The 27707-nt window shown below is 42.1% G+C and overlaps 1 protein-coding gene across 4 annotated transcripts in view; it reads left to right on the top strand.

Moving 5' to 3' along the window:
* mcf2lb (mcf.2 cell line derived transforming sequence-like b) overlaps positions 1 to 27707 on the top strand; it is a 51623-nt gene that overhangs the window by 2256 nt on the left and 21660 nt on the right. For 2 of the 4 annotated variants that reach the window (XM_080902786.1, XM_080902787.1), the window contains exons 1-3: positions 2031 to 2647; positions 23419 to 23502; positions 24575 to 24689. In XM_080902786.1, the coding sequence (XP_080758912.1) occupies positions 2152 to 2647; positions 23419 to 23502; positions 24575 to 24689 (695 nt within the window). In that variant the 5' untranslated portion in view covers positions 2031 to 2151. Of the gene's footprint in view, positions 1 to 2030; positions 2648 to 23418; positions 23503 to 24574; positions 24690 to 27707 lie in introns of those variants that run through there. The other 2 variants (XM_080902788.1, XM_080902789.1) reach the window with 1 other exon arrangement.

A 27707-nucleotide genomic window follows, 5' to 3' on the forward strand; every position in this document is an offset into this window, starting at 1 on the left:
ACCTGCCCAAATGAGAAACAGCTCCAGTTATATAGCAAATGAATAAACCATTATATACACCAAAGGTGAAAACTAAAGAGATAACAGATAACCATCATTCAAGAAGAACCCCATTCCCCCTGCATGATCACAATAGATGGTCCAGTCCACTTTATTGGCTTCTGCATTTAAACCAGCTCCACCCTCAGCCTCCTCTTTCAGCCAAACCAGGAAGGACTGGAGCGGAGGTCAGGTAACTCAGAAAGAGTAGAAATATAATCAATATAACATACCTATATAAAATAACAAACAATGCAAAGCAAAGTCTATGCCAACATTTAGGCTATAGCTTAGTGCTGTCATGCATTACAGGTAAACTCAAAATATCAAATTAGTTAACTTATGATCACAGAAACTTTAGAGCATAACGTAAACATAAGACAAAAGACCAAATGAATATTACCTAAGTATCTCAGTTGTGTGGTTGCATGCATCCATCACACAGGCATTAAATTGCCCTGTTCTAAATATACAGATGTGAAACGTTTAAAGAAATTTGCCTTGTGCAAAAAATAAGGAAGAAAGTAGCCAAAAAGGCTGGTCCAAGTGTTTCAGAAACTACTGATTTACTGGGATTCTTCCATAAAATCATCTCTAGGGAATGATCCAAAAGAAAGGAAATATGCAGAGAGCAGCAGTTCTCTGTGTGAAAATGCTGTGTTGATCTCAGAAGAGCATCTCTGAACATGTCAAACCTTAATGCAGATGGACTACAACAGAAGACCACGCTAGGGGCTATTCCTCTCAGCTAAGAACAGGAAGCCGAGGTTACAGTCTGCATGGGCTCACAAAAAGTTGAGCCTTTTTCGAGCAGAAAGGAGGGGAGAGAGAGCAAGGAAGGACATGCAAAGGGCCACATCTTCTGATGGCTGCTCCCAGAAGGTTAACCTACTATCTCACAAATCATCTCAAACTGCTTCCTTGAACATGACAGTGAGTTCAGTTTACTCAAGGGGTATCCACAGTCACCAGATCTCAGCCCAGTAGAACACCTGTGTGATGTGGTGGAAACAAAGATTTACCCAAAATGGGGGTTGTGTGTGTGTGTGTGTGTGTGTGTTAACAGTTTTATGCAGCGTGTTTTCATTTATTCGACTGACTCTGTAAGCTGATTTGATGGACTGTGCCTTGTTTGACTATCTTGCTCACTTTAAGCTGCATAGTTTTCCAGTCTAGTGGCTTTAGCTTTGAACTTATAAAGTTTATGGCACTGATAACCTGCATGCCCTTGGTCATAAAGCAAATGCCCACGTTAAACACACAAACACACCGATGCAGAGGCAAGCTGCACACACTTTACACAGGTATATGTTCCCCAAGCCATTTAGCACCACTGCATCTTCGTTTAATAGATATTGGCTGAATTAGGAGACAAAGAATCAAGTCTATTAGCCTTTTTTTTTAACTGAAATGTATCTTTTGAACAACTCACTGTAATGGAATCTAAATTGCCACTTTGTATTAAGAGACAGCGTCTTTCTTTGAGAGGTCTCCTTAGAATTAAGTCTTTCAGTAAGTTTGTAAGAATGGGGTCTTTTGAGCGGAGTAAACAAGAATAGAGGCTTTGAATGGATCGAGTCAGTGAATGGTTAAATGGGGATGTCTTTGAATGGGTTGGTCAGAATGGAGGCTTTGTATTTTCAGTCCACATTTCCTGAGATAAGGCAGACGCGGATCGCGAGTTTTGTTGCCATAGGTAAATGAGCAGTGGAAGCTGCAGTACCTTTAATAACCAAAGTGACGCACAGCAGCTTAATGTAGAACCTATTTCCCTATTCTTGATTAGTCATGAAGAGGCATGACTACTTCCTTTTTATTGGTCAGACTGTCAGCTATGTAAAGTTGGAGGCTTTTTAGCTAGTTAGATAACTGTCCTCTTGGGGGAGGTATAAAGGTAGTTGGACCAGGAGAGAGGGTGGGGTCTAGCAGTACACTGTAGCTTTTGTATACAGGGAAGGTAACCTGAGGTTGCAATAGGAAGTCCTCTCAGTTACTGCGTCTGTGGGCTGTAGAGCACCTGCAGCCTGACCAAGAGGTTAAATGTAGTGTCTGGCAAAAGGTAGAGTCAGGATGAGAGGGAAATTGTTGTTGTGATATTGTTTGTGAAGCTACATGGAAGAAATGCTGGAGAAAAGAAGTGAAGGAGACATAGACTGGGACAGGAAGATGGGAAGAGAGGAGATAGCAGATTTGGGCTCCTTGATGGATGCAGACATCGAGGTTGAGCTAGATCCTGGGTTTTGCTTGGAAATGGACTCAGAGGTGACTCTAGCTGGACAGGTGAGTCCAGGCTCACAGGAGTGCTCTGACAGTGAGGAAGTGGACTGGTGTGTAATTAAAGGACACACAGATTCTCTGGTTGTGGTTGAAGACATGAAAGAGGGAAGGGCAGCTGAGATTGAGGCGTATTACACGTCAAAGGAGATTGGAGAGACTGATGAAAATGCAAACATAGATATGGAAGATCAGAGGAGCAAAGAGGAAATGGTAGAGGAAGTATTGGATGCATTTTGGGGGCCAAGGGAGGAAATTGGGGTTCATGTCCGGCTCACTATTGAGGAGGTGGAAAGTTACTACAGATTTTCTTGCCGTTGCAACTGGTTATGTGGTAAGTTATACCTATTCATTCTTCATCCTCTTTCTTTTTTATTGTTGTATTACATTAACAGCAGTTTAAGTAATAGCTCTCATATCTTCAAGGGGGTATCTTGTAATCATTAAGACATGATATTTTCATTCTTGAACTTTCAAATAATTCTTATTTTTCTTATACTGTGTGTTTGTGCAGGCCTCAGTTCATCCATGGTCTGAGAAAGTAGTTCCTCTCCCTTCTTTTTCTTCTGGAGTGTCACCTTTGATAAGAAAAGAAAGGCTAATATTTAGTTCTCTCTAAAAAAAAAAATACCAGAGGTTCAGAGAGCATGACAGCACTGAATTTGGACAAGGGCCAGAAATGACTGACATCACAATGTAAACCCAGTAAATCATTTGACCAAAGAAATCGCGATTAGGTGCTGAGCCACCACAAGCAGCAACAGTGCAAGCTGACAGAGATATTTGAAGATTCTGTAAATCTTCTGAAGGGATTGAACCATACTACTATTCAATTTTCTATGCATCCAGCTTTCTGCCATTTATGTCCAGACACCACTTCAAACTAACCAGTTTGCATATGCCCACAAAAAAAGTCACTTTGGAGTAAACGGGAGCCCAAATCACATCACCTGGCTGCTTTTGAAGTGGAGGAACGACAGCTTTTCATCCTTTTTCTAAGACCTTCAGCTGAAGCTCTGTTGCTACTATCATTTTCTTTTGTTCACTACCTACATAGCCAAGGGCGAGGGTAGGAACATAGATCGACCAGTAGATTGACAGCGTAGCTTTCACATTCAGGTCTCTCTTCTCCACATCAGACCGGTGCAGCGTCTGCATCACTGCAGACGCTGCACCAATCCATCTGTCAGTCTCCTGTTCCACTCTTTCCTTGCTTATGAACAAAATCCGATATACTCAAAGAGCAATTTATTTGCTTTTTTATACTAATAAACTTAGTGACCTCTTGTATCTTATTAATGGGAATGCTGTATAGGAACCCAAACCCAGTAGGATGGAAATGCTTCATTCTAACATGAAGTCTCAGTTTGCAGTGAATTGCAGCAAACATTTCTCCAGTGGGGACAAGTGAGCCTATATCAGCAAAACTATAACAGCAAAATGTTCCAAAAAACCATCAAGTCCCTTCACTGTAAGTCACAATGAGATAAGATAGGGTTTTTTTGTTTTGTTCTTTTTCCAGGGGTAAATATCACCCCTTGCATTCCTCCAACCATTTGCTTTATCTCTGCTACTCCTCCTCCTTCATGACCCCTTAAGCACCTTATTCCCTCTTGTTGCCCACCCAGACCCCCACTGCTCCGCTTCCTGCCCCTTCCTGATCCCAACTGTTAATTATTTAAATGTTATATTTTTTGAGTACATTACTATAAGATCACATTGAGGGAGTGGGTCAAGTAAACAGCTCTGGTGAATGAAGCAATTTCTTAACCATATAAATTAACAAGAAAATAGGCAGTTTGTTTTGTTGCATGTGCGTGTGTGTGTCAGTCACGTGGGCCTGTCAATCCAGGATTTCTTTCCTCTCGTCTACTCCTGCTTAATCTGTGTCAGTAGTGGCAGGCAGTCCAGGTGTGTCACTGTGACCCACTAAAGTTTGACCAGTTGCCCACAAACGTGTACGTGAGTGGTCGCTAATCCCAGTCGTTAAGCTTTCTAAAGAACATTAGCGCCTCACCCAGCAGGTGGTATGTGATTGTGTGTCTGTATGTGAGTATACAGGGAATGTTGAAATTGCTTGAAAATTATTTAGAGGGAATATTTTTTGTAACAGACATAGTTACTGTATCACTAAAGATCAGAATGCTCTAATAATAGCATCTCGGTCATCTTAATGTAAAGAGTGCTCTTTTACACGTACATCTTTGTCTCGCTTTAGGTTGTTTTGACACCACAGATACTCTGAGGAGAGAAAATACAAAGAAAGACAGACTGGAAAAAAAAAAACGTCATAGTTTCAGTGTCTTGTAGTATCTGATACTGTTTCAATTCACAGCCAGAGGGGCTTTTAGCATTGTGCATGTGGCAATAGTTTATGCAAGCATGTGAGAAAATTACGATTTGTAGAGTAAGGGCTATAGGAGATACAATTGGTGTGAAGACTCTAATAAAAATAATGTGTAATAATAATAATGCATAATAGAAAGTAACCATGCATAAGGTTATGTTAACAAATCAAAACAAAAAAGCTGTTAAAAAGGAGCCAGATCGGATATTCAGGGGGAGACTTTTCGGTAACCGAATAGCCCCTTTCTCTAAACAGTGCAGCTATTGCTGGCCTGGGTCGGGGCCGGCGTTTGATTTGATCTGCGTGGGAGATTCTGGGTGCAAGGTGTGGTTGGGCAGGTCAGAAAGTGGAAACTCTTGGAGGTTTCTGTGTGAACTTGAGCACATTAGAAGCTTGCGAGCACCTGTGAGAGCTTTCCAGATGGCTAGCCTCATGCAGCTTTGTGTCCAATGACCTCAGGCACTGCTGGCCATTATCGACGTAACAACACTGCTTTACCAAGTTACGAACATCAGATATGGTCATTTATCTGAGCCTATATCCACTTGCTTGGTTTCTTTTATTAAAAAGCCATTTGTGGGCGACACCCTTGCTTGAGGTTAATTTGAGAGAAAAGAGGAAAAGAGTTTTTGTTCCGATTAACATCTGTAGGGGTCAGTCAGTAGAGAACCTTTATTATCGCTTGGCCTTAAAAGCGTTGAAGGGACAAAACTAAGTCAGTTCAAAGAAAAGAGGATTTTTACTAAAACAAACTGAGGTTCAATCAGTCAGTATGTGATCAGTATGGTCTGCACACCTACATTTAGGAGGGTAATGTACAATAAATTTGTCCAAGCTTAGTGCTACAGAAACATGTAGTGAAGGAGATTATGAGTCCGATTATTTGACTGATGATGGGGACTGGGTCAGGTTTTTGCTTTTGAAATGTACACTTTACTGAACTTCGGACACATGCGTCAGTCTGGATGTGGCAGATTAGTGTAATCTTGGAGTCCACCTCAGAGGTCTCCAGCTGTCATGCAAGATTTAAAACCACCTGCTACAGTAAACAGAGGCTGTACAGGACCACGTGTGATAGGCTTCACAGAGGTCATGCCATTGAGGTGCACTCCCTTTATTGCTAATTTGGTTTCTTACACATAAGGTGGCTATAAAAACAATGCTGAAAGCCTATTTTCTTGGCCGCTTTGTTACTGATTGATTTCTTAAATGACTTTTTTTCGAGTTTGTTTAATGCTGCTTTCTCCTAACTCCTCTTAACAGCTTGGAAGAAGGCCAGTGTGTATCAAAAATCTTAACATCTGAAAATTACTGACGGCATTGATATGTTTACTTTTTGCTAGATCACAGTTATAGTCAAACACAATATGATTAAGCCAATATCACTCTACGCAATCATTCATAGTACAAAACATTTTGAAAATCTGGTGAAGAGCAGTTCTTGGTGTTTGAAATGTCACATTATCTTTCATTGTTGGGCTGTTTTAAACTGACCACGTGTTCTTTTCTTGGCTTGCATGTGCCTTGCATTTTTAGTTTATACACAGAACTTTAAAAAGATGCATGCACTGTGACCCTTTAGTGGGTCACAGTGACACATCAGTTCTATCCCTGTGTTAAAAATTTACATCAACAGCCCATTATAACATAGGTGTTCGTAACTAGAACCCAGGATTTTAATGTACTGTTGTGGCTGTGTCTGTGACCCAGAATTTTGTGTTTATTTTTGCATTTGTGATTTATTATGTTATATTGAAAGGATGTTAAGATCTAGGATTATCATGTGTTTGCCTTGAGTTTCGTTTCGTTTATGTTTCTCCTAAGTCTTCTGTGTTACTCTCATGAATTTCTTGTCTGTGTGCTTCATGTTGTCTAGCCGGTGTTATGTCACATGTTTCACGTTTTGTTTTTTCCTGTTTGTCTTGTGTTTCTTTGTTCAGTGTGTTTAATTTTACTCCTCCCTGTAACGTCACTATGTTCATTTGTGTCAGCTGTTTCCCCATGTGTTTCCACTTCCCCTGATCACCTCCTGGATGTATTTAAGTCCACTGTCTTTCTTTGTTCAGCGTCAAGTCGTCGGTGTTAATTCCTTCTGCGTCACGTCAGGTTAAGAGTTTTTCATGATTCTGCTCAGTTCATGTTTTTTCATCATAGTTATTTGCATGTTCCTGCTCAGAGTCATGTTCCTGTCTGTAGTCATAGTTATTATAGTTTAATCATAATAACCACAGTGTAGTTTCCCGAGTTTAGGTTTTAGTTCAGTTTTTGCCCTTTATTTGCCTTTTGTATTCAGGTTTAATCAGCCTGAATAAACGGCTCGCTTTTTGTTTGAAATGCAGTTTCGTCTCTTTTTCACGCTACACGCCGTCGGCTCCCCCTGGCTGTGACAATCTATTGGGGGCAATTGTAACAGTTTATTGTTATTATTGTTTTCTTTAAAAGGACATATTCCACTACACTATGAAAAAGCATATTTTGTGTAAAATAGTGGGGGGGGGGGGGTTAATGTGTTAAAACAATATTAGCTTACATATGGACAGGAGAAAAAGAAAGCAACAGTTTGCAGGTATATTCATGACATATACAGGTGAAGCATGTGAGAAATAAATAAATACATGTCATCCATTTATTTCGGGTGCTTTTAAACTAATATATCAACATGTTTACATGATCTTATTATGTTATTTTATCAAGATCTGTTATGCCATCTGCCATATCTGTTGTCAATACTAACATGAAATACGTTAGAAACTTGTTTCATCAAAGCATTATCATACATTTAAGTCACCTGTACTTGTATTTAGTATGTTGACTTAAAATCGAATTACCACTAGAATAGCTTCCAGGTTTTTCAAGTCTTTGTAGGCTTTGGCACATCCTGCAGTACCCAACATTTAAACAAATTTTAAAGTATTTAAGCTATATCATTAGATACAATTGCAGCAATGTGATTACCTGAAAGATTGCTTCTTTTTGAGATATAGTGGCATGATGACTTTTTATATAATAATAATGGATTGCATTTATATAGCGCTTTACAATTCCACTATTCATTCACACACTGGTGGAGGCAAGCTACAGCTGCCCTGGGGCAGACTGACAGAAGCAAGGTTGCCAGTATAACAGTCTGACTTCCTGGATTAAAAAGAATATTGCAGTCTTGTCCTTATTAGTAAAAAAGGAAACACCTATTGTACTGCTAGTTAGTGTACATATATATGTTCCTTTTCTCAATAAATGTTACAATAGTCCTCGGGCTTCCCTGCCAACAGCTGGGAGCAAAACGGATTCAAAGGACAGACGAAGACTGCACATTTAAATGAGTCTTATCACTAAACAGTGTATATGTGTGTGTTGCTTTGTTTGAAAAGGGAAGAGAGTGACATGTTTTTGTTTCCCACTACACTAACTCTCTGATAATGATGGTGGTAATACCCAAAGGCCAAGTAACCTGATATGACCTGTTGTCAAACAAAGAGTGACACTAAGACTTTGGTTTGTTTAAGCTACACTAAGACAAGTGTTTGCATAAAGGGAGGGTGTTAGTCACCTAAAATGCACAGCAAAGAAGGGAACACTATGGTTAACAATGAGGATTACTGTATGATGGACTGAAAGCACCAGGTCATATCTTGTCTATGCTTTGTTCTGGCGAATATCATGGACACAGGTATGGTTCTGGGGACAGACTCTATTCATCTGACTTTTCTGTATATTTCTCTATACATTGGGTTTCTTCTGAATGTTTCGTGTGTGCATGTAGAGTCTAGAGTCTAATGTTTGTCAGCTTACCAAGTCTTGAGTTTGCTAGGATGAGCTTAACAAACCATTTAATTTACCGTTATGTTGTCTCTCTTAAGTTCTAATAATTTCCATGCGTATATTTTTTAGGCACCCCCTTCCTTATGTATGTTTATGGATGGACTCTTGCTATAGATATCAAAAGAAGCATAACAGCTTGCAGTATAGCCACAACATTAAAACCAATGATCGATTGCAGATATAGCGCATCAGACCAGTGGCAGTCTCCAGTCAGGACACTGCCACATCACAAAATAAAGAAGAGCCTGGGCTTGCAGACTTTACAGATCCCAACGCAGTCAAGCAACCAGGAGGTGTGCCAGAGCAAGCCCGATCCACAGAGGCCCCACTAATGTCCTTTTCAAAGAAAAGATCATAATGATGAGGGAATAAAATAATACTTTTGATACAGTGAAACAATAACATGTGAATCCAGTGTGAATTATGTGCTTTAGGAAAATGAAGCAAACAAAGTCAGACTGATACCAAAAGTCAATATTGCTCTTCAGTCTTATCTTAAGCAGTATGTCTGTGTTCACATCCATATTTACAGGAAACTCCCCTCCTAGAAACTTGATGGCACAAATAAATGTTCTTTCTCTCTTTTGGCTCAATATAATACAGATTTCTGTTCCTGGATAGCTTAGTGAACATGAATGTTTCTGTAGGAACTAAATAGAGTGGTGCTTCAGATTTGCCCATGTTCTGTTTTTAAATTAAATTATTAGGTCTCATTATGGACCTTAAATCCATGGCTCAAAAGAACCTGATGTAAAAGATGCCAGAACGCTGCTGCAAGAGAAAGAAAACCCAGAAACAACCACACATCTGATTCAAGCTTCTTCCCCAAATTAATCGAACCACAACTGAAAAAAGGATTGCCACTAACTTTCTACTGTTAAGGTTCAAAATATTGGGGATGGACACCAGAGGAAAAACCCACAATAACAACACTGGTCCGGTCGGGTTGAGTCAAACGATGATTTAATGATCACACACGTGGGAGATGGACACTGTATGCAGACAGTCTCAGATCTCATCTCAAAAAACACATCACCATAGTTTTATGAAATCAGGGTATTAGAATGCCCCCTCATGCGTAGTGACAGGTGTAATACAATCAATGTTGACAAGTTTATTTAACACAAAGAATAACATTGTCTCCTTCCCGAGGGCAGACGCTGACTGCCCCCATCTCCTGGAACCGTCTGTACCCTGCTAAGACACAACATGGCAGCTACAAGGACTCTTTCATTTGTTAAGACCATCAGTGTGTATTGCTCTAAATCAAGTATATAATATTAAATGAATATTGCTGGATCAGCTACTTCTACTTAAAACATATTAAAACATGACTAAGCACAAAATCACCAAGAATAACATCTTATAAGTGCTGTGTAAGCGCGTGCGGCCTTCCAAGCTCAAAGCCTTTGCCCTCCATAGATCAGCCAGACTCGCGCTGGCTGTAGCTTTTAACCTTTAATTACCTTGAGCACAACTCTAGAATAAGCAACAAACTGCAATGTGTATGGAATGATCATGGTTACATCTGCAATGGAAAGTCATGTTATTATTCTGGTACCTGTAAGAAAAGATCAAACTAAAGTTATCACCATCACTGTAATGCAAAGAATAATGTAAGGTCAAAAACTTCAATTTATGCTTAATGCAAAGCTGGTTATATACTTCTAATGAACTAATAATGCCATATTAAATGATAATGAGAAAAACATCCCCTCCTTATTCTACAATTCCCTCTGTTGACCTCTGGAGAATCCAGAGGTCACAAACAGTTGTGTCCCTCCTTGGCCTACACATTCAGTTCCACATGCATCATTGGCATCATGGACATTGGAGTAATGACTCCAGGGTCCACTGCCCTCACAGACATACTTTTGAACATTCTTCTGGCACAAGGGATGAGACAACAACAAATAACCATAATACCCACCACAACAGACAAAGAAAACATGACCGAAGCGATAACCCCCTTCCACCGTCCGAACACTGAGGTCAGCCAGCCTTCTAACGGATTACCAACACCGGAGTGATCATGCATAGTTTCAGAAACTTAAACTTAACTTAAAGCACGTATAATTATCTTTCCGGGGCATAAACGGCCCTACTTGCGTGAGCTTGCCAATAGGGGGAAATAGACTGGACAACACAGTGCAGTTCCCCGTATTCACAGCTCCTCTAGTCATCCGCAGCATACAATCATAGCCCCACTGATCCTCTGGATGCAGAGGTGCAGGCTCTATAAATAAACGCGGCCTTGCAGAAGCGCAAGCTACACAATTAGCCACTTTTTGTTCTCTAGCATTTTGGGCTATCCAGTCCAGCCAGATGTTACTGTCACTGAACCCGGTAGCGCGTTCAATCAAATCCTGAGGTTTCAGGGTGGTGTAGTCCACCGACACTACTCGCCTCTCCCTTGGTTCGTGCTCCTCTGGTGTAGCTTCCGACGACCCGCTCCCCTCCTGCCCTGTAAAAGATGCAACAGAGCTGGTGGGAGTAGAAATCACACGAGTTGTCATTTCTTCTCTACCTGACGGTACGCGATTAGTTTTTTCTAGGAAATTAACTTTAATTAACCCTTTTGGATCAACCCCCGCTGTTTCCACCCCCAAAATTAAATACATAGATTGTTTGCGATGCCAATTCCCCAATGATAAAGTTAACGCGTTTCCAGAGGGGCTAAAATCCCTCTGTAGTTTAAGCCCGTTTTCTGATCCTGATTCTAACGGTTCCAAATTTTGCCCAGTGTAACCCCTTACCTGGTCCCAATTACGGCACCAGCTGTCATAAGGACGATTTCCCCTCTCGCAGTGCGTACTCACTGAATAATCCCAACAGACCCACACATTGTATCCCCTCCAAGCACTGCCGACGTCCCTGCAATTAACAACATCACACAGATCAAACGTAAAGGAAGTTGTGGAGCCAATAACATAATCTAATTCTAAACCACCATATGTGCTGAGACACTCATCCTTTTTACCAGAGACCTCGCGCTTCACTCTTGCCCGCAGCTTTAAATCACTATAGATCACGCGTGATGTAATTGGTGTACCAAACAACGCCGGACTGGCATGGCCTCCGTGCTCAGACTGGTTTCCCGGGTCGGTCTGCAACAAACAAATCAAAAAACAAATAGCCATGATTAGCAACATAGTTAACATCAAACTCATAATAATTTTGAACATTGTGATGGCTTTTGAAACTCTTCTTTCATCACCAGTGTCTAATTGTTGTGATGGCATGGTGGTATGTGAATGTTATGGTGTAGTAAAAAGTTCAAAGCCCTTTATCAGAGCCTCTCTCTTGTTTTAGGTGTTCAGTGTGGTACCGCTCCTTTTCGTTGGCGCGGCGATCTCCTCCTTGACTGCTCTTCTTTCTTCGACCTTCCGGGTAGACCACCGGTCGGCCCGTTGCACAGGTGTGAGGGTTTATTCTGCCGCTCAATTTCACCTGTGTTGGGTGGAGATTGATCCTTCCCCACCAAGCCCTCGTGCGCGGCCGCGCACTGCGTCCAGTGATACCAGGTGTCGCCTTTCCCCTTCAGTTGGACCGCTGTCGCCGTCCGAGCCGATACCTCATATGGACCAGTCCAGCGGGGCTCCTTCCACTTTCGTTTGATGACTCTCAGCCACACTGTTTTCGCGTCCGGGACCTCTCCTTCTCCTGTGGGCCCTTTACAAGCCGCCTGTTTCGTGAAACTGGACACTAGCGCCTTTAGCTCGTTCCAGTAGTCTGCGTGGGACCGGTTCCCCTTTTTGTCCCGTTCAACCGAGCCCACCGTCCAAGGTGCCGGAAACTGTCTCCCGGTTTGCAGCTCGTATGGTGTAAAACCTGTGGATTGATTAACAGAACATCTTATGGTCATCAACGCAACCGGCAGGGCTGCGACCCAATTTAGCCCTGTTTGCGCGCAGATTTTTGCCAATTTGTTTTTCAAATTTAGGTTCATTCTTTCTACTTTCCCCTGAGACTGAGGATGATAGACCGTTCCAAATTTATGCTGGACGCCCAACATTTTTTCTACTTTTTCCAAATCTTGATTTTTAAAATGGGTTCCATTATCTGATCTAATTCTTTTCGGGAACCCATGACGGGGAATGTAATGATTGATTAAACACTTAACGACAGTCTTAGCATCCTCCTTTTTTGTAGCCCAGGCCTCTGGCCAGCCGGTCAGAGCGTCAACACACACTAACAAATATCTTACACCGCCAGGCCCGGAATCAATCATATCAGTGAAATCAATAACAATCTCCTCTCCCGGCCTCTCAGGGGGCCGAAACTTACCCACTTCCGGTTTTACTGCTGGCTTAGGATTGTGTGCCCCACAGATTAAGCACATCCTGGCCTTCTCCCTTATCATTCCTCGCAGCTCAGGATGCCACCAATGACACAAATTTCTTTCCATCTGGGCTCTCCCCACGTGGGCAAGTCCGTGGGCCTCATCCACCTTCTGTTCTGCCATTTTGGCTGTCAGCACGGGGCGCCCGTCTGGCCCCCTCCACAAATGTCCATCCTGCCAGGCTCCTTTGTTTTTCCACACCCCCTTTTCCTCTGGGGATGCCTCCTCCTGGGCCTGTTTGACTTCCTCAATCAGGTCAACAGATATCTCCTCTTCTGGAGTTACCTGTATCATTTGTCTCCGTCCTTTGTAGCCTGCGGCCTCCTTTGCGGCTTCGTCTGCTCTCTGGTTTCCTTTTTCCACCATGCTGGTTCCTTGGGAGTGAGCTTTGCATTTTATAATGCTCACCTCCTCTGGGTCAGCCAAGGCCTTTTCCAGTTCCTCCATTTCATGTTTGTGGGAAATAGGTGCATTGGTTGCTGTTCTGAATCCTGCTCTTTTCCACTGAGGCAGCTCCACATGCGCTGCTCCAAACGCATATGCCGAATCGGTGTAGATGTTCACTCTCCTGTTCTTGGCTAGTCTCAAAGCTCGAGCTAAGGCTATCACTTCAGCTCTCTGGGCCGACTGCTTTCCCTCAATCCTTCCTGACTCTCTGACCTGATAATCTCCTTCTACTCTGCAAACCACCGCATACCCTGCTTTCAGTCCTCCTTCGTCTCGGTGGCAACATCCATCGGTGAACCAGTCCTCAGCTCCCGGTATGGGTTCAGCCTTCAGGTCCTCTCTAATCTTTTCCTCAATCTGTGCTCTTTTGGCGCAGTCATGTGGTTCCCCTACACCCATTAAATCTGCCATGTTAATTCCTTCATGTGTGAATGTCAAATTTGGGGCCTCTAAGACTTTGCTCAGTCTCTGTTGTGCCCGTGGTGACATACAAAATGCTTGTGAATTCACGTATGCCACTATGCTATGTGTAGTGAGTATTTTTAGTGGGTGTTCTCTCACTACATGTGCTGTTTTTTGGATAATTCTAGCGACCCCTGCTGCATGTTGTGTGCATGTAGGATGCTTTGCTTCTGTTGGATGTAGTTTTACACTAACATACATGAGCACATCTCTACCCCCCCCCCCCCCCCCCCTTTTTTCTGAAACAACACTCCATTTACAACTGAGTTTGTTTCAGAAACATCCAAATAAAATGGCTCATCATAATTGGGTGTGGCTAAATCTGAGGCCCTTGACAAATCCTGTTTCACCCTAAAGCCTTACTCAGCCTTCACTCAGCCTTAAAGTTTCGAACGCCAACTTGCTTCATTAGGCCCCTTAAAGGGGCAGTTTTGCCTGCATAATCCGGAATGAACTGCCTGCTGTAACCTGTTAAACCAAGAAAAGAAAGCATTTCTCTCACAGTTCGCGGTTTTGGGTGTGTCAAAATTTGGTCTCTGTGTGTGTTCATCAAACCCACTGATTTGTGTGCGATTACCCGGCCCAAAAAGGTCACTTCAGGGCAAACTAACTGCAGCTTGTCTTTACTTACTTTAAAGCCACATTCCGCCAACCTATTCAACACAACGAACGATGCCGCTGTACAATCCGCTGCTGACGGGGCTGCAATGAGAAGATCATCAACATATTGTATTAATGTACAATCATTAGGCAAATTACATGACGACAGGGCTTCTTTAAGCACCTGATTGAAAATACCTGGAGAAAGTGCAAAGCCTTGTGGCAAACGTGTGTATCTGAGTTGTTGGCCTCTGTATGTGAATGAAAAAATGTCTCTGAGTGACTCATGCAGAGGAAGACAAAAGAATGCATTTGCCAGGTCAATACACGTGAACCACTTTTGGTCACATGTGATAGCTGATAAAGCTGTGTACGGATTTGGTACCGGTGCAGTGCTAGAGAGTAATATTTCATTAATGGCTCTCAAGTCATGTGCCATGCGGTATTTTCCTGTTCCATGTTTCTCCACTGGTAGAATTGGTGTGTTCCACAGTGAGTGAGAGGGCCCTAACACCCCGGCCCTTAACAGGCCTTCTATTGTTTCTGTAATTCCTGCCTCTGCTTCAGGTTTGTGTTTATACTGTGGTCTATTGATTGGTGTGTGTGACTTGAGCTGGAACAAGACAGGAGGACACTTAGCTAGGCCAACATCCGTGGGCCCTTTTGACCATAGACTGTCGGGCAGATTTGACAGTCCAGCAACTGCGTGAGGATGATCTACACACTCCTCACCATGTGTTTTTGAAATTTCTTTATGTTCCAAAATCACTGTATCCTCACAGGCACAAGTTATGCGATAGGTTTTACAATTTGGAGTATAAGATAAGTTAGGAATTTGGGTTCTTTGCCACCCTGTGTCGTCCAGTGCTCGCCTGACCATTGGACCTAGATCACCTGCACCATGACCTTGGTGGACCGCCAATGTAATGTGAGGGGTTGAATTTTCTTCCACATTGTACCAAGGCAGTTGTTCATCAGTTAATTTCACAGCCGCGGCTACACCTTCTGGTCCAATGTAGATGTCATGTGTTTGCACATTCCACGTCTGACCCTCAAGATCAGATTGAAATAATTCACGATAAGTGTCGTCATTCTCTTTATCATAAAACAGGGTAACGTGGTAAGGGTCGCGCGGAGGGGAGTAAACTGCCAAGCTCATTATCCAGGGTCTCCACAGCTGAAATTGCCTCAGAACATCCTCTTTCACTAGTCTCCCCCAGTAGATATCGGCTTTTGCTCTTTCACAGTCTTGAAGCAGATATTGAGCCTTTGAATTTGTTCCCAGGCACGGAAAATGCTGGCCCCCTGGCAGAGTCACAGATAATCCATCTGCTGAACATGTGATTGTGGCGCCCAACTTCACGAGCAGGTCCCTGCCCATGAGATTTACTGGCGCTTGCGATGACACCACATAGTTGTGTTTCAAAGTCTGCTTGCCCAGCTTTGTCAAAGCTGGGTCAGTCACTGGCAGAGTTGTCGGGATCCCGGAAAAACCCACCACGTTCACTGTGTGGCAGGACAACGTTGCACTGTCTGGTGCTGCTCTCAAGGTTGAATATGTTGCTCCAGTGTCTACTAAGAAGGGCAATTCTGTCCCTTCTACAGTCATTGACAGCATGGGATCTGCCATCCCCATGCTGTTTGGTCCCTCCGGGTCCCTTCAGTACTGGTCCTCCCTCCAGTCAGCCACTGGATACTGCGCGGCTGGTGCTGCACTCGGGTTTGGGGCCTGATATGCTCCCCTATAGCCATCTCTTGCTCTCGGAGCTCCACGTGCCTGGGATTGGTAGCCTCTTCTTTGATTGTTCTGACGACGTTCTGGGCAATATTTGCTCCAATGACCCTCTGCTCCACACCTCCAACAGACATTCCAAGGCACACTGCTGAGATTCCCCGTGTTACGAGCTCTTTGTACTCCCCCCGCTGAGCCACCACGCCCTCTGTACGATCCACCGGTTCCCCAATTCCCTGTGGGTTGGTTCTGCCTTGGTGCATTGGCGGGCCATCCGTCATTAGTGCAGGGACCCGGGCCACTATCTGGCCATTCAGGCCCAGGACCAGGCTGGGTCGCAACTACCATCATTTTTTCTGTTTTTTCTTTTTCCTCTTTTTTCTTTTCGCAGGCTTTGTTTCTGGCCTCCACCAACTGTAGTTTGAGCAGAGACGCTTGTGCCTCCTCCAACTCTTTTTTCTGCTTGTTCGCCCTGTCCTGCTCCAGCTGCAAACGATGCGAGACATGTCTTTCCCACTGCACCGAATCTGCTACGGCAAAATCTGGGTTTTTCTGTAGATCTTCTGTGACCTGGTTTGGCAGCCCTGCCAGCACCGCTGAGCGAAACCACGCCCGATGCTCACCTTCTCTACCCGGATGGGTACCTGTTTCTAACAACCACTGATCTCTGGCTTTTTCTAAAAACTCTCTAGGTGTGTTTTGGGGGTCCCAAATTATTTTAGGTATGGCTCCTGTGTTAGGGGTTGGGTACTTTTCACGGACTGCGTCAGACAAAGCACATTGCACTTCATGATAAGGCAAATCATTTGCATAGCGAGTTGTGCGAGCTATGGCCTCTACATCTGCTAGCCCACCACCGAGCATACACCGCGCAGAAATGGCGCGAAAATCACCAATCGCAAGCTCCTCTCCTTCTGTTAGTCTGCCTAATTCACGCAACCACCTTGCTCCTCCTCCAGTTATAGGTGGAAGCTGTTTAACAAATGCCTCCAAATCTCTTACTTTGTATGCGCGGTACACTGGTTCGTTTTTTGCACCAGCCACTAAAGGCAAATTATAATAAGTGCCCGCAGCTTTTTCTGCTTTGGTCACAGTTTTACACTGTCCCAATTTTCCCTTGCCTTTTGAACTCTTAAAAATAGGCCTCCTCTGTCCCTGCTCTTTTTTCACCTGTCTTGACCTAAGATTCCTGGCTATACTTGGTTCTGACGCGACTCCTCCTCTGTCGTTATCTTCGTCATCATCTTCCTCCTCTGAGGTAGATGAATCATTGTCGCTCTCCTCTTCTGCCATGCTTTTGGTCATTTTGTCCTTTACGGTCTTCAGCGTATTTAATACTTCCAATAGCCCTTGCGGGGCTTCAAGCATTCGTCCGAATACTTCTCCTGCCCATGTGTCTGACTTGGCCATTGCTTTGGAATGTTTTGACCTGGTTTGGGCCTGCTCTTCTCTTGCTGGTGTTGGCAGCCCGATGAAAGCCGGTTGTGCCATCCTTTCCACCGGTGAAATCATTTCCTCGTTTGTTGGGGTCCAATCCGCTTCTCCAGTCTGGTCTGGCAGGCTCTCTCTTGATGCTTCGGCTTCTGGCCTGTCTCCTCTCTCATGTGAACAAGAAGGCGAAGGCAAGCCTTCCTCTGCGGCTGATGTTATCACTTTCCCTTCCCCACTCAGGGACTGACATTTAACTGTCATAGGCCCTTCATTATGAAACACCAGTGGTGCTCTGGTGTATTCAACATCAGCTACTCCTCCTACAACCGCTGCCGTCTGTCCATCTGGGCCCTGAACTTGTCCTCCTCTGAGGGTCATTACAGGCATGACATGTTGTCGTCCTACGGCATTAGATGTTAATGTGGCCCAAGGAAGAATCTCTGCTGTGTGATACTTGTTAGCATCTCCTGGTTTTGGAATCCAGTTCTTCATTTGGTCTTCCAGCTTCTTATTTTGCTCTTTCAGTTGTTTCAAAGCCTCCATTATGCTTTCCATATCTTCTGTTTCAGCTGTGTCATCCTCCTCCATCCAGGAAGATGCTCCGTTCCACAAGAACATCCACATGCAACACTTTGCATGAGTTTGCTGTAGTTTCTTGATTTGTTGGTTAATTCTCCAGTTAATTGAACGTTTCTCTGCCTCGGTTTGCAGTTGTTCCAATTGCTGCTCACATCTCTCTCCTTCTATTTTGAGCACAAGACTTAGGGCTATTTTGTCATCCAGCCCTCTCTGTTGGGAAGCAATAAGCTTGCTTAGCTCAGCTTCCATTGCTTTGCATTCCTTCTCAGCTAACTTTGATGATCCAGGAGAAGCTAAACGAATGGCTCTTTTTAACTGTTCCTGCTGCTCCTTCAGAGGCTTATAGCCTCTGTGCCCAGTAGGTGTCATGCTCGGGCCGTCAGCCATTATCCTAGAACACAGGCTTACCTCCCTTTTTGTGACGTTATACGGCTCCTCCTTCTGGATCACTCCGCAATGTCTGCCTGTTAGCTTTCAGAATTACTTTCACTCCTCCAAGGGTCACTGTCTCCTTGTGATCTGCTTGGTAGGACACACAGCCAACGCAGTGTGTCAAGACTTAACCAAGCCTCTTTCAATATTCACTTTTAATGACTACTTTTTACTCTGTAACATAAATGTTATAAACTCATACACACTGCATGTTAACTTTGGGGCACAAAACAATAACACAGCTCGAATTCATTCACACAGCCTTAAATTTTTTCACAGAAAATTGCCCCAAAGCAATATCATGTTTGCTCACAAAGTGACAAATTCACCGTGTTCTACCGTAGCATAGGCAAAATGAGCCGCGTCTGTAGGCACCCAATTTGGATCATTTTCATTCTCAGTTATCTCCTTTAAGCCTCGAAATAGGAGAAGACAACGTTGCACATAGGCATTTAATTCATGCATCTCAATCTCAGACCACACTGTCATCTCATAAGGTGAAACACCTTCCTCAGTCACTATGTGACATTTACAGGTCACCTCCAGCCGACCCTCTTCCTCTGCAATTTGTATGTTACAGGTTGCAAAATAGAGCACAGGCATGTTTGCTTGTATTCTATTTAACAACAATTTAACAGTATTAGATGGGACTGTTTAGTGCATGGGACACAATATAATCATTTATTGTTGAAGGGACAAATGTCAAAGGGGTTCTAACAGGTCCACTTTATTGCGTGCTCATAAATTATTGTTATCTGGGTCACTCACCCAATGTGCTTTATTGTTTGAAATTATTAATTATGTCACGCTTATTAGTGGCTCATATTTATTTACGGCCTATGTTTGAACTTGACAACAAAGGCAGAGCATCATTTCATCCTTTCAGGGTGAAACACTCCACTTTCTCTGTGTCATGGCAGCTCAGAAAACTTCATGAACTTTACTTATTTAAAGGTATGACTTAAAATCAGTTGTGTTATCAGTATAAAATATTTAAGATTTAATTAAATTGTTTTCAATTGACTTACAGCAGCTTACTCTGATCTAGGAACGCTCTCTTATCCTCCTCAAAAACTGAAGTTACTCTGTCTTAAATGCTTTTTACATTACATAAATCAACTGTGATTAACTAATAACCTTCTAGTGATTCACACTTGGTTTAAAACATTCAAAAGCCTTCTAGGGACCTATTCTGATCATAACCTATGTGTGTGTAAGCTTGTTTGCATTTAACCCTCTGCACTCAAGGCATTTACTACACTTTATCAATCCGGACAGTCACGCCGAATGAAGCTTCTGACCTTCAAAGGCCGAGTGCCAACTCATTATAAGCACAGTTGCAAGGTATGTCTGAAAATTATTAAAACCACTCTTTTTCAATTAGAAGCCATTTATATTGTTATAACATCAAAACCAGCAGCATATTTACAAACTTTCAGCAATAAAAAGCCTTCTGCTTATAAGGCTCACACACACTCTGGGCAGGAAGTGAAAAGCTCCGTTCTCCTCCCTTGCAAATGCAGCTCATTTGCATGTTCACACAGTCTAAAAATAGCTCGCAGCGCAGCAGCTGCGCGTCACACAGAGTCTCACACAAAGCTCAGACAAAACTCTATTTTATATTACAAAGACGTCTTATATTTACAACCACTGACAGGCCTGACAGATTCAGCACCTAACAAATTTCGACAAATTTAAAATAACGGGTCTCACCGAAGAAAGTCTCACTTTTTTGTAATCAATTAACCAGTATCTGTTTCCTCCAGAACAGCCTATGGCCTGATTTCTAAAATCCCTAACTCAATTTAACTGTGTCCAAAAAAGCACATCACACCATTTAAAACGGTGAGGAGATTCTAACTCCTAGCTTATTTCAGGATGCCCTGTACCCCACAGTTAAGCCAAACTGAACTAACCCTGTTCGCCGACAGGTCAAGACCGCGCGTCCACGGCCAGGAGGGAGCGTAACCTCCGGGCTATGTGCTTCTTAGCATCTTCCAGTGCCGTCCTATAACAATTTTCACCTAAACAATTTTGACAAATTTTAACATATCAATTAAACAGTATCTGTTACCTCCAGAACAGTTTCTGACCTAATTTGTAAAACTATTAACCAGTCTCTGTTTCCTCCAGAACAGTTTCTGTCCTAATTTCCCTACCAAACTACCTGAGCCTTCAGCTCAATATCCAGGGACTCAAACCCAACATTATTACTTTCATATTTCTTCAACTTCATTAAATACTCTTAAACAACTTTAACTGCATAACACACGGTGATTCTCATCAAAATCAAAACAGACACTCACCAGCAACGTCAGTGAGTAGGCTTTTAATTTAATGCAGCCCAATTTGGCACAGTTTGGGAAACAACTCAACAGGCAGTGCCTTACCTTTAGATGCACCCGCGGAGCCACTCACATCAGATCCCTGGTCCGTGCCTGTCCGCTCGACAACCTCAGACCGTCCACACCTCACACTTCCACCCCAATACCACAGGACGAGCCCCCAAAATGTTAAGGTTCAAAATATTGGGGATGGACACCAGAGGAAAAACCCACAATAACAACACTGGTCCGGTCGGGTTGAGTCAAACGATGATTTAATGATCACACACGTGGGAGATGGACACTGTATGCAGACAGTCTCAGATCTCATCTCAAAAAACACATCACCATAGTTTTATGAAATCAGGGTATTAGAACGCCCCCTCATGCGTAGTGACAGGTGTAATACAATCAATGTTGACAAGTTTATTTAACACAAAGAATAACATTGTCTCCTTCCCGAGGGCAGACGCTGACTGCCCCCGTCTCCTGGAACAGTCTGTACCCTGCTAAGACACAACATGGCAGCTACAAGGACTCTTTCATTTGTTAAGACCATCAGTGTGTATTGCTCTAAATCAAGTATATAATATTAAATGAATATTGCTGGATCAGCTACTTCTACTTAAAACATATTAAAACATGACTAAGCACAAAATCACCAAGAATAACATCTTATAAGTGCTGTGTAAGCGCGTGCGGCCTTCCAAGCTCAAAGCCTTTGCCCTCCATAGATCAGCCAGACTCGCGCTGGCTGTAGCTTTTAACCTTTAATTACCTTGAGCACAACTCTAGAATAAGCAACAAACTGCAATGTGTATGGAATGATCATGGTTACATCTGCAATGGAAAATCATGTTATTATTCTGGTACCTGTAAGAAAAGATCAAACTAAAGTTATCACCATCACTGTAATGCAAAGAATAATGTAAGGTCAAAAACTTCAATTTATGCTTAATGCAAAGCTGGTTATATACTTCTAATGAACTAATAATGCCATATTAAAATATTAAATGATAATGAGAAAAACATCCCCTCCTTATTCTACACTACTCAACTCATAATTAATAAATAATAAACACAACTGCAAAAGTAACACAGGAATAATGCCTGTGCTGATGGAGGTGAGGGAGCAGAAGCTCCAGCTTCTTGGGTTTTATATGAGCGAAGGTGAAACTTCTGCAGCCAATCAGCACTAGGAATAAATCTGAAGCTTAAATGTAACTGTAGAAAGTTAATGACAGGATGACAGATGTACTGGTACACTGGGGCAAGTGTAACACTTATATTATTGAGCTCGTCACATAAAACACATCTCAGCATAAATAATTAAATACCAAACTGTAATAGCAAATGGCACAGAGTTCATTACAGCAGTGCCACATTTTCTCTGCTTGTTTTCCCTGCTCAAAACCAATAAAAAACTTTTTTAAATAAAACACAACAAAGCTCAGAGCTTGTTTAGATCTTTGATATAGAAACATGTGAATGATATGTATGGATTACAGTAGAGTACTGCTTTTTTATGGATGCTGTGGAGGTGGCTTAGTTTACATGTCTTAACAGTGGGAGTGAGTGATGTTCATTTTTTTTATTGTATGTATATAATGTATGACTATCAGTTTCAAGTTGAGCTCTGGGCAGTTGTTATTGTATAGTTTCCATTGCATATAAAATACCAGGCAGTCATGACCCCTACAGCGTTCACCGCAGTCCAAATCAGCTGTGAGTGTTGCTAGAGTTTTGCCCTCTTCATCACAGCAGCCTGTGCCAACATCAGTAAGCGACCCTGCCACTTCAGCCAGAGTCTTAATTCATGATTGCCCAGTCCTAACTGGTGCACCAAAGTAAGTTTCCCTGTTGAGCCCCTTCTGCTTCAAATCATTGAGAAGTGTTGAAAAGAACACCGAAACTCTTATGTGATGCAACCAGAATAGTTCAGCAGAAAGTAACATGTTAATTTAAGAGTTGATTACTCAAACTGTAGTGAGAGGCCAACCGAGGACATAAAGTATGTTTTTAGTCCCTTTTAATACATATTCATGAGGGTTAAAAGCTCAGAAACTGGAATCTGTAAAGCTTTTTCAATATGTATTTAATCTGTTTCTCTGTGCTTTGTGGTGAAGATTATTTTGGAAAGTTGTCTGTTGCGTGATTAAAATCTCCTTCCACTTCTGCATATTATGTTACAGCTTGTCTAGCCTACAAGGCTCCCTAACCTCTAGTTTGATCCCCAGTATAATTACAATCTCTATCTCCAACTGGGGGAATGACCTTTAATCTGATTAATTTAATCTGTATGAGGCGAGCACATTGTCAACAGTTCTTGATCTGCCCAAGCCTGTTAACATATCAGTACTGTTTGTTTACAGCAAAAGTAACCTGCGTTTTGGTGAAATGAAGTATATATGAAAATGCACCACAATATACTGTTTTATTAATGAATTATGTGTAGAGATGGTAGACATATTTTTAGAACCATGACAGTCTAAACAATCCTCAAATTAATCTGTCAGACTTTGCTAAACTTTGTGTATTCGGTTCAGATGTATTGCTACTTATAATTTTGTAACTTTTTTTTCTCCAGATGAGATCATGCAGCTGGACAGCTGTCCTCTCCGCGCTGCTGACATCACTCCTGACCTGCAAAAGAAGTTTGCCTTCCTTTCAGGTCAAATTGCCATGTCTTTTTTTTTGTCTTCCTTTTTGTTTTGTCTGTCTGCTTCACCGGATCTGGGTTCTTTGTCATTTTGTTTGCTATTTTTCAATGATCAGCACTCCTCTTAAATTTTTCATAATTCAGCTGAACAGGACAGCTTTAATTTGCCATTCAAATTTCCCCTCTATCGGTTTCCTCTTCACGGTTTATCACGTTACGGCCCATGCTTCATTGATACTGTTACCTGGAATTTTTGGACTTACCGCCTCTGCATGTTAGATGTTTTCACCTCCAAAAAAGTGTATTTTTAGCATCATTTTAAAGACATTTCAAGCTACAGCAAGTCCTACAGTGACAAAAATCCTGTCCAAGAGGCGACCTTGTGGCTGTGGCAGAATTGAGAAAACATTTTGCAGACAAAGATCTAAGCAGACGTTGAAACCATGACCATGCACTTGCTGTTGCTATAGTGATGAGGGAAGGAAAAGGCAGAGATTTATATTCTAGTCATGAGTGCTGACAGAGCAGCTGTTTCACACAGGGACAGGCATGCGCGTGCGTGCGTGCGCGTGGTGAGACTGTTGTTGTCAACGTTATTCACTGTGTGCAAACACTGAAGCATCCCTCTGTCTCATATCATTTTATTATTTTACTATCCTTCCATCTTTAATTGTTATATAATCTTTTGTCATCATCTTATTGAGAGTGAGAACACTCAAATATTTCTTTTTTGTCATTATTTCATGTAAATGATCTCTGAGTCTCAAAGTCTCAAACCTGAGGCAACATTTAAATCATGTGCTGGAGATCAGTATTGGAGAAAACATGTATTTACATGAAACCAGTGGCTTTTTGCCGATTGTCTGTTGAAGAGAACGAGAGCCTACAAGACTATATTTTTTATGTGAATATATAGTATTTTTTTCTGTCCAGTCTCCAGTATCACAATCTAGTCTTCACATCAGTGCCCCCTTGTGACTGCATTTTTCGTTCTATTCTTATGTCCTATTAAACATAAAGCATTCTTACAGAACCCCCTATTTTATCTGGAAAGTTTCAGTGTATCTTGTTTTCCTTTTCTTAGGAGGAAGAGGAGATAATGGCAGCCCCATCATTGTGTTCCCAGAATTCCCTGCATTTGGGGAGATCACAGACAAGGAGTTTCACAACGTGTTGACCTACCTGACAAGCGTCCCAAGGTAAAGTCTGAACTTTTTCACCTCTAATTAAAGTCTCATCTCGCTCACCCTGTGTCACCTTTCCCTTGGTTTCTCTACGGTCATTGCAACAAAGTACTGCTGATGAACATATCCAGGTTTATGGATAAACCATGTGGCCCAGACAGTATCAAATATTATGTAATAAAATAGAAAGGCTTTGAAAGTGGCTCAAACTAGGGAAGTTTTCATGCTGATCACCTGAACTGAAACTAGAGGAAGGATAGTGATGTACTGGAAGGAGTGTATGAAGTCTGCCAGTAGATGGCAGTAGTTAACTTATTACAGCCTCACTCTAGAATTGCTCAAAGAGGAAGACTCAATTACCTCATAGCTTTGTATAAAAGAAGAGGGCCAGTTGGGATTCCTGCGGACACTTTATTTTATAAGTGTTCTTCAGTTCAGTCTTTGTCCACATGGGCAGAGCAGATGTCGAGAGAAGAGGAAAAAATTTGCAGGAGCAACCGTTTCTCCAAATTTCTTTTATAATCAATACCTGGCTCTTTAAATCATGATATTTTTTTTTATGTTTTTTGATTTAGCTTATCATCTTGTATGTCCTGCTTTCCCTTCATTCTGCCTGAAATTTCTCATTGTGTATAAATAGAAACCAGCAGTGATTCTAGCGGGTTGAACCTGAATAATGCATACAGCTAACCAGAGGGGGGGGGGGGGTGTGTGTGTGTGTGTGTGTGTGTGTGACATGGCCACTTGCTCACTGAGGCATGTCTCTGTATCCATGTGTCTGCAATGGCCTTTAGTCACAGCACAGCTTTTCTTCCGTTAACAGTGGAGCTTTAATCACTTGAAGTAAATACAGAGTTAGTTGGCCAATGTTTGGCTAACTTTATTTCAGTATGGGCTTAATTTTCCTAACTGGATACAATTTAGGTAATGCACTTACTTGTTGGTCACTCTGTCAAGTGAGTGAGGGTCAGCCACAGGGTGAGATGGTGCTGAGCCAGCCTCAAGCTGTTCTGAATGCACAGACAGATGGCTGGAGATACCTGAGGGACTGACACCACGAATGAGGCACACAGAATCCAGGGACAAATGTCTGTTCTGACCTTGGACAGCTGCTGCTTGTTTGAAATTAATACCACAGGATCGATATTAATTGTAGACATAATTTCTTATGTTGATACTCTCATACATACGTACGTGTGCATGCTTGACTGGCTGGTTGCTGGGATGTGTTGACTACTAAACTAATTTGGGTCTTGTCTTGTGAATGAAGGAATCTAATTAATTGACTCTATTCTTTGCATCCACCAACACTCAGTAAATGAACCCGTAAATGGTTTGTGTATCTTGGGGAATACAGTCAGCAGACAGACTGTGGGGGGAGGGGCATTAAGCTGGTGCACTCTTAAAGTGGACATGAAACACTACGTATGAAGGTTAAGACCATGGAGCTCTACTCTTAAAAGAATTGTGATAGATTTAACAGTCTGTGACTGAAGTGTTTAAAGCTACAGGCTTTAGCAAATGCATTGCAACATCTTGTGCCAGTACAGAATGTGATGTCACAGGGTTGGTGGGTTGGTTGCTGCTAATAGACTTAGATTAGTTTATGTAAAATAACTAGTGAAAGAAGCGATAACTCAGTGGAAAGCAAGGAAGCTAAAACTAAAAAGCAGTTTATGGTGGCTACTTTATTTTTACTGTCTTTTTCACTTTCTGTGTCTTTTTCACTAACTGATTCTTTATCGTTGGCTAGCTGCACCGAAACAGGAGAATCCACTTGTTAGCCGTAATGTTAGGGTTTGCAGAGTACTTTATAAATAACGACTGCATGGAGGAAATCCAGTTTACAGCATATAACATTTACTACATGCACATCACAACACAAGCATAACTACGTTTTTTTACCAAAGCACAACTGGGAATGCCAATCTCCATCAGAAGGTCCGCAGCAAGGTCCAGATATAAATGAGGTCACTTACATTTGGACCTTGTTTTTCCTCACTACTTGTATGAATTTCTAATATGGCACATCCAGTGTCTGCAGTGGTTCCACTACTCTAGGGGACCTACCAATGCTTGCCAAAATGAAAAAAATGCCTATATAACAGCAAATATGATCTTGGATTTAAGCTCATTTTGGGTTTAAACCCAGTAAATAAACACCATGTCCAGCTTTCACTGAAATCTGCTAATATTTCTAAGTAGAACAGCAGTTCTTGTGCCTTATAGAGGGATGGATGAACAGATACGTTGCCATCACATAACTTCATCAGTCCTTCAGCCAGATCTCGTTACACTATGTTGACACAGACAATTTGAATACAAGTTATTGTTTTGCATCGTGTTAAATAAACCAGTATAAAGCATCAAATAATTATAGTTTGTAATTCTTCAAAAACCATGCAAGGACCTTGAGAACTGGCCTGAGGAAATTGAACTCTCACCTTTAGAATGAGATAATCAGTGAACAGAACATTCTACATTCGTTATATTACTATAGTAAGTACGGAAGTAATTATATATGACTTTTAATATCTTCCTCATATCACACTTTGCAGACTGATGCCGAAAATAAAATGAAACCTCAGTACTTCCACAGACAGTTTCACTCTAATGTGACCATTCAAATAGTTAAATGTCTAACGTCACATGTGAGAATGTTCAATACTTCAATTTTCTTGAAACAGGAGCTTTACTGACCTCTTGAAATTCCTCATAAAATGTTGTTCACTGTTTTAAATGTCAATTACCACTCATGTGTTCAGCTGCTAGTGAGGGGAGGGGCTCTGTGCCTGCTCTATCCACAACTGGTGGACCCAAAGATCGCACTGTTGGTTTTGGTAATATTTTGATTGAGTATCTAATTTTGTAGTCATTTTTAGTAGCGATTAGCATCCGGATATCAATTTTTGTGACAATACTGATGGAATGCTCCCTCAGACACATTAGCCAGGTGCCTATAAGCAGGTCAGCTATGTTTTGGCAGTAGGTCTCAAAATTGGTGTGATTGGTTTTGTCTGAACATACACAGAT

This window comes from Rhamphochromis sp. 'chilingali', assembly GCF_963969265.1.
Source record: "Rhamphochromis sp. 'chilingali' genome assembly, chromosome: 14".
Classification (NCBI taxonomy): Eukaryota; Metazoa; Chordata; class Actinopteri; order Cichliformes; family Cichlidae; genus Rhamphochromis; species Rhamphochromis sp. 'chilingali'.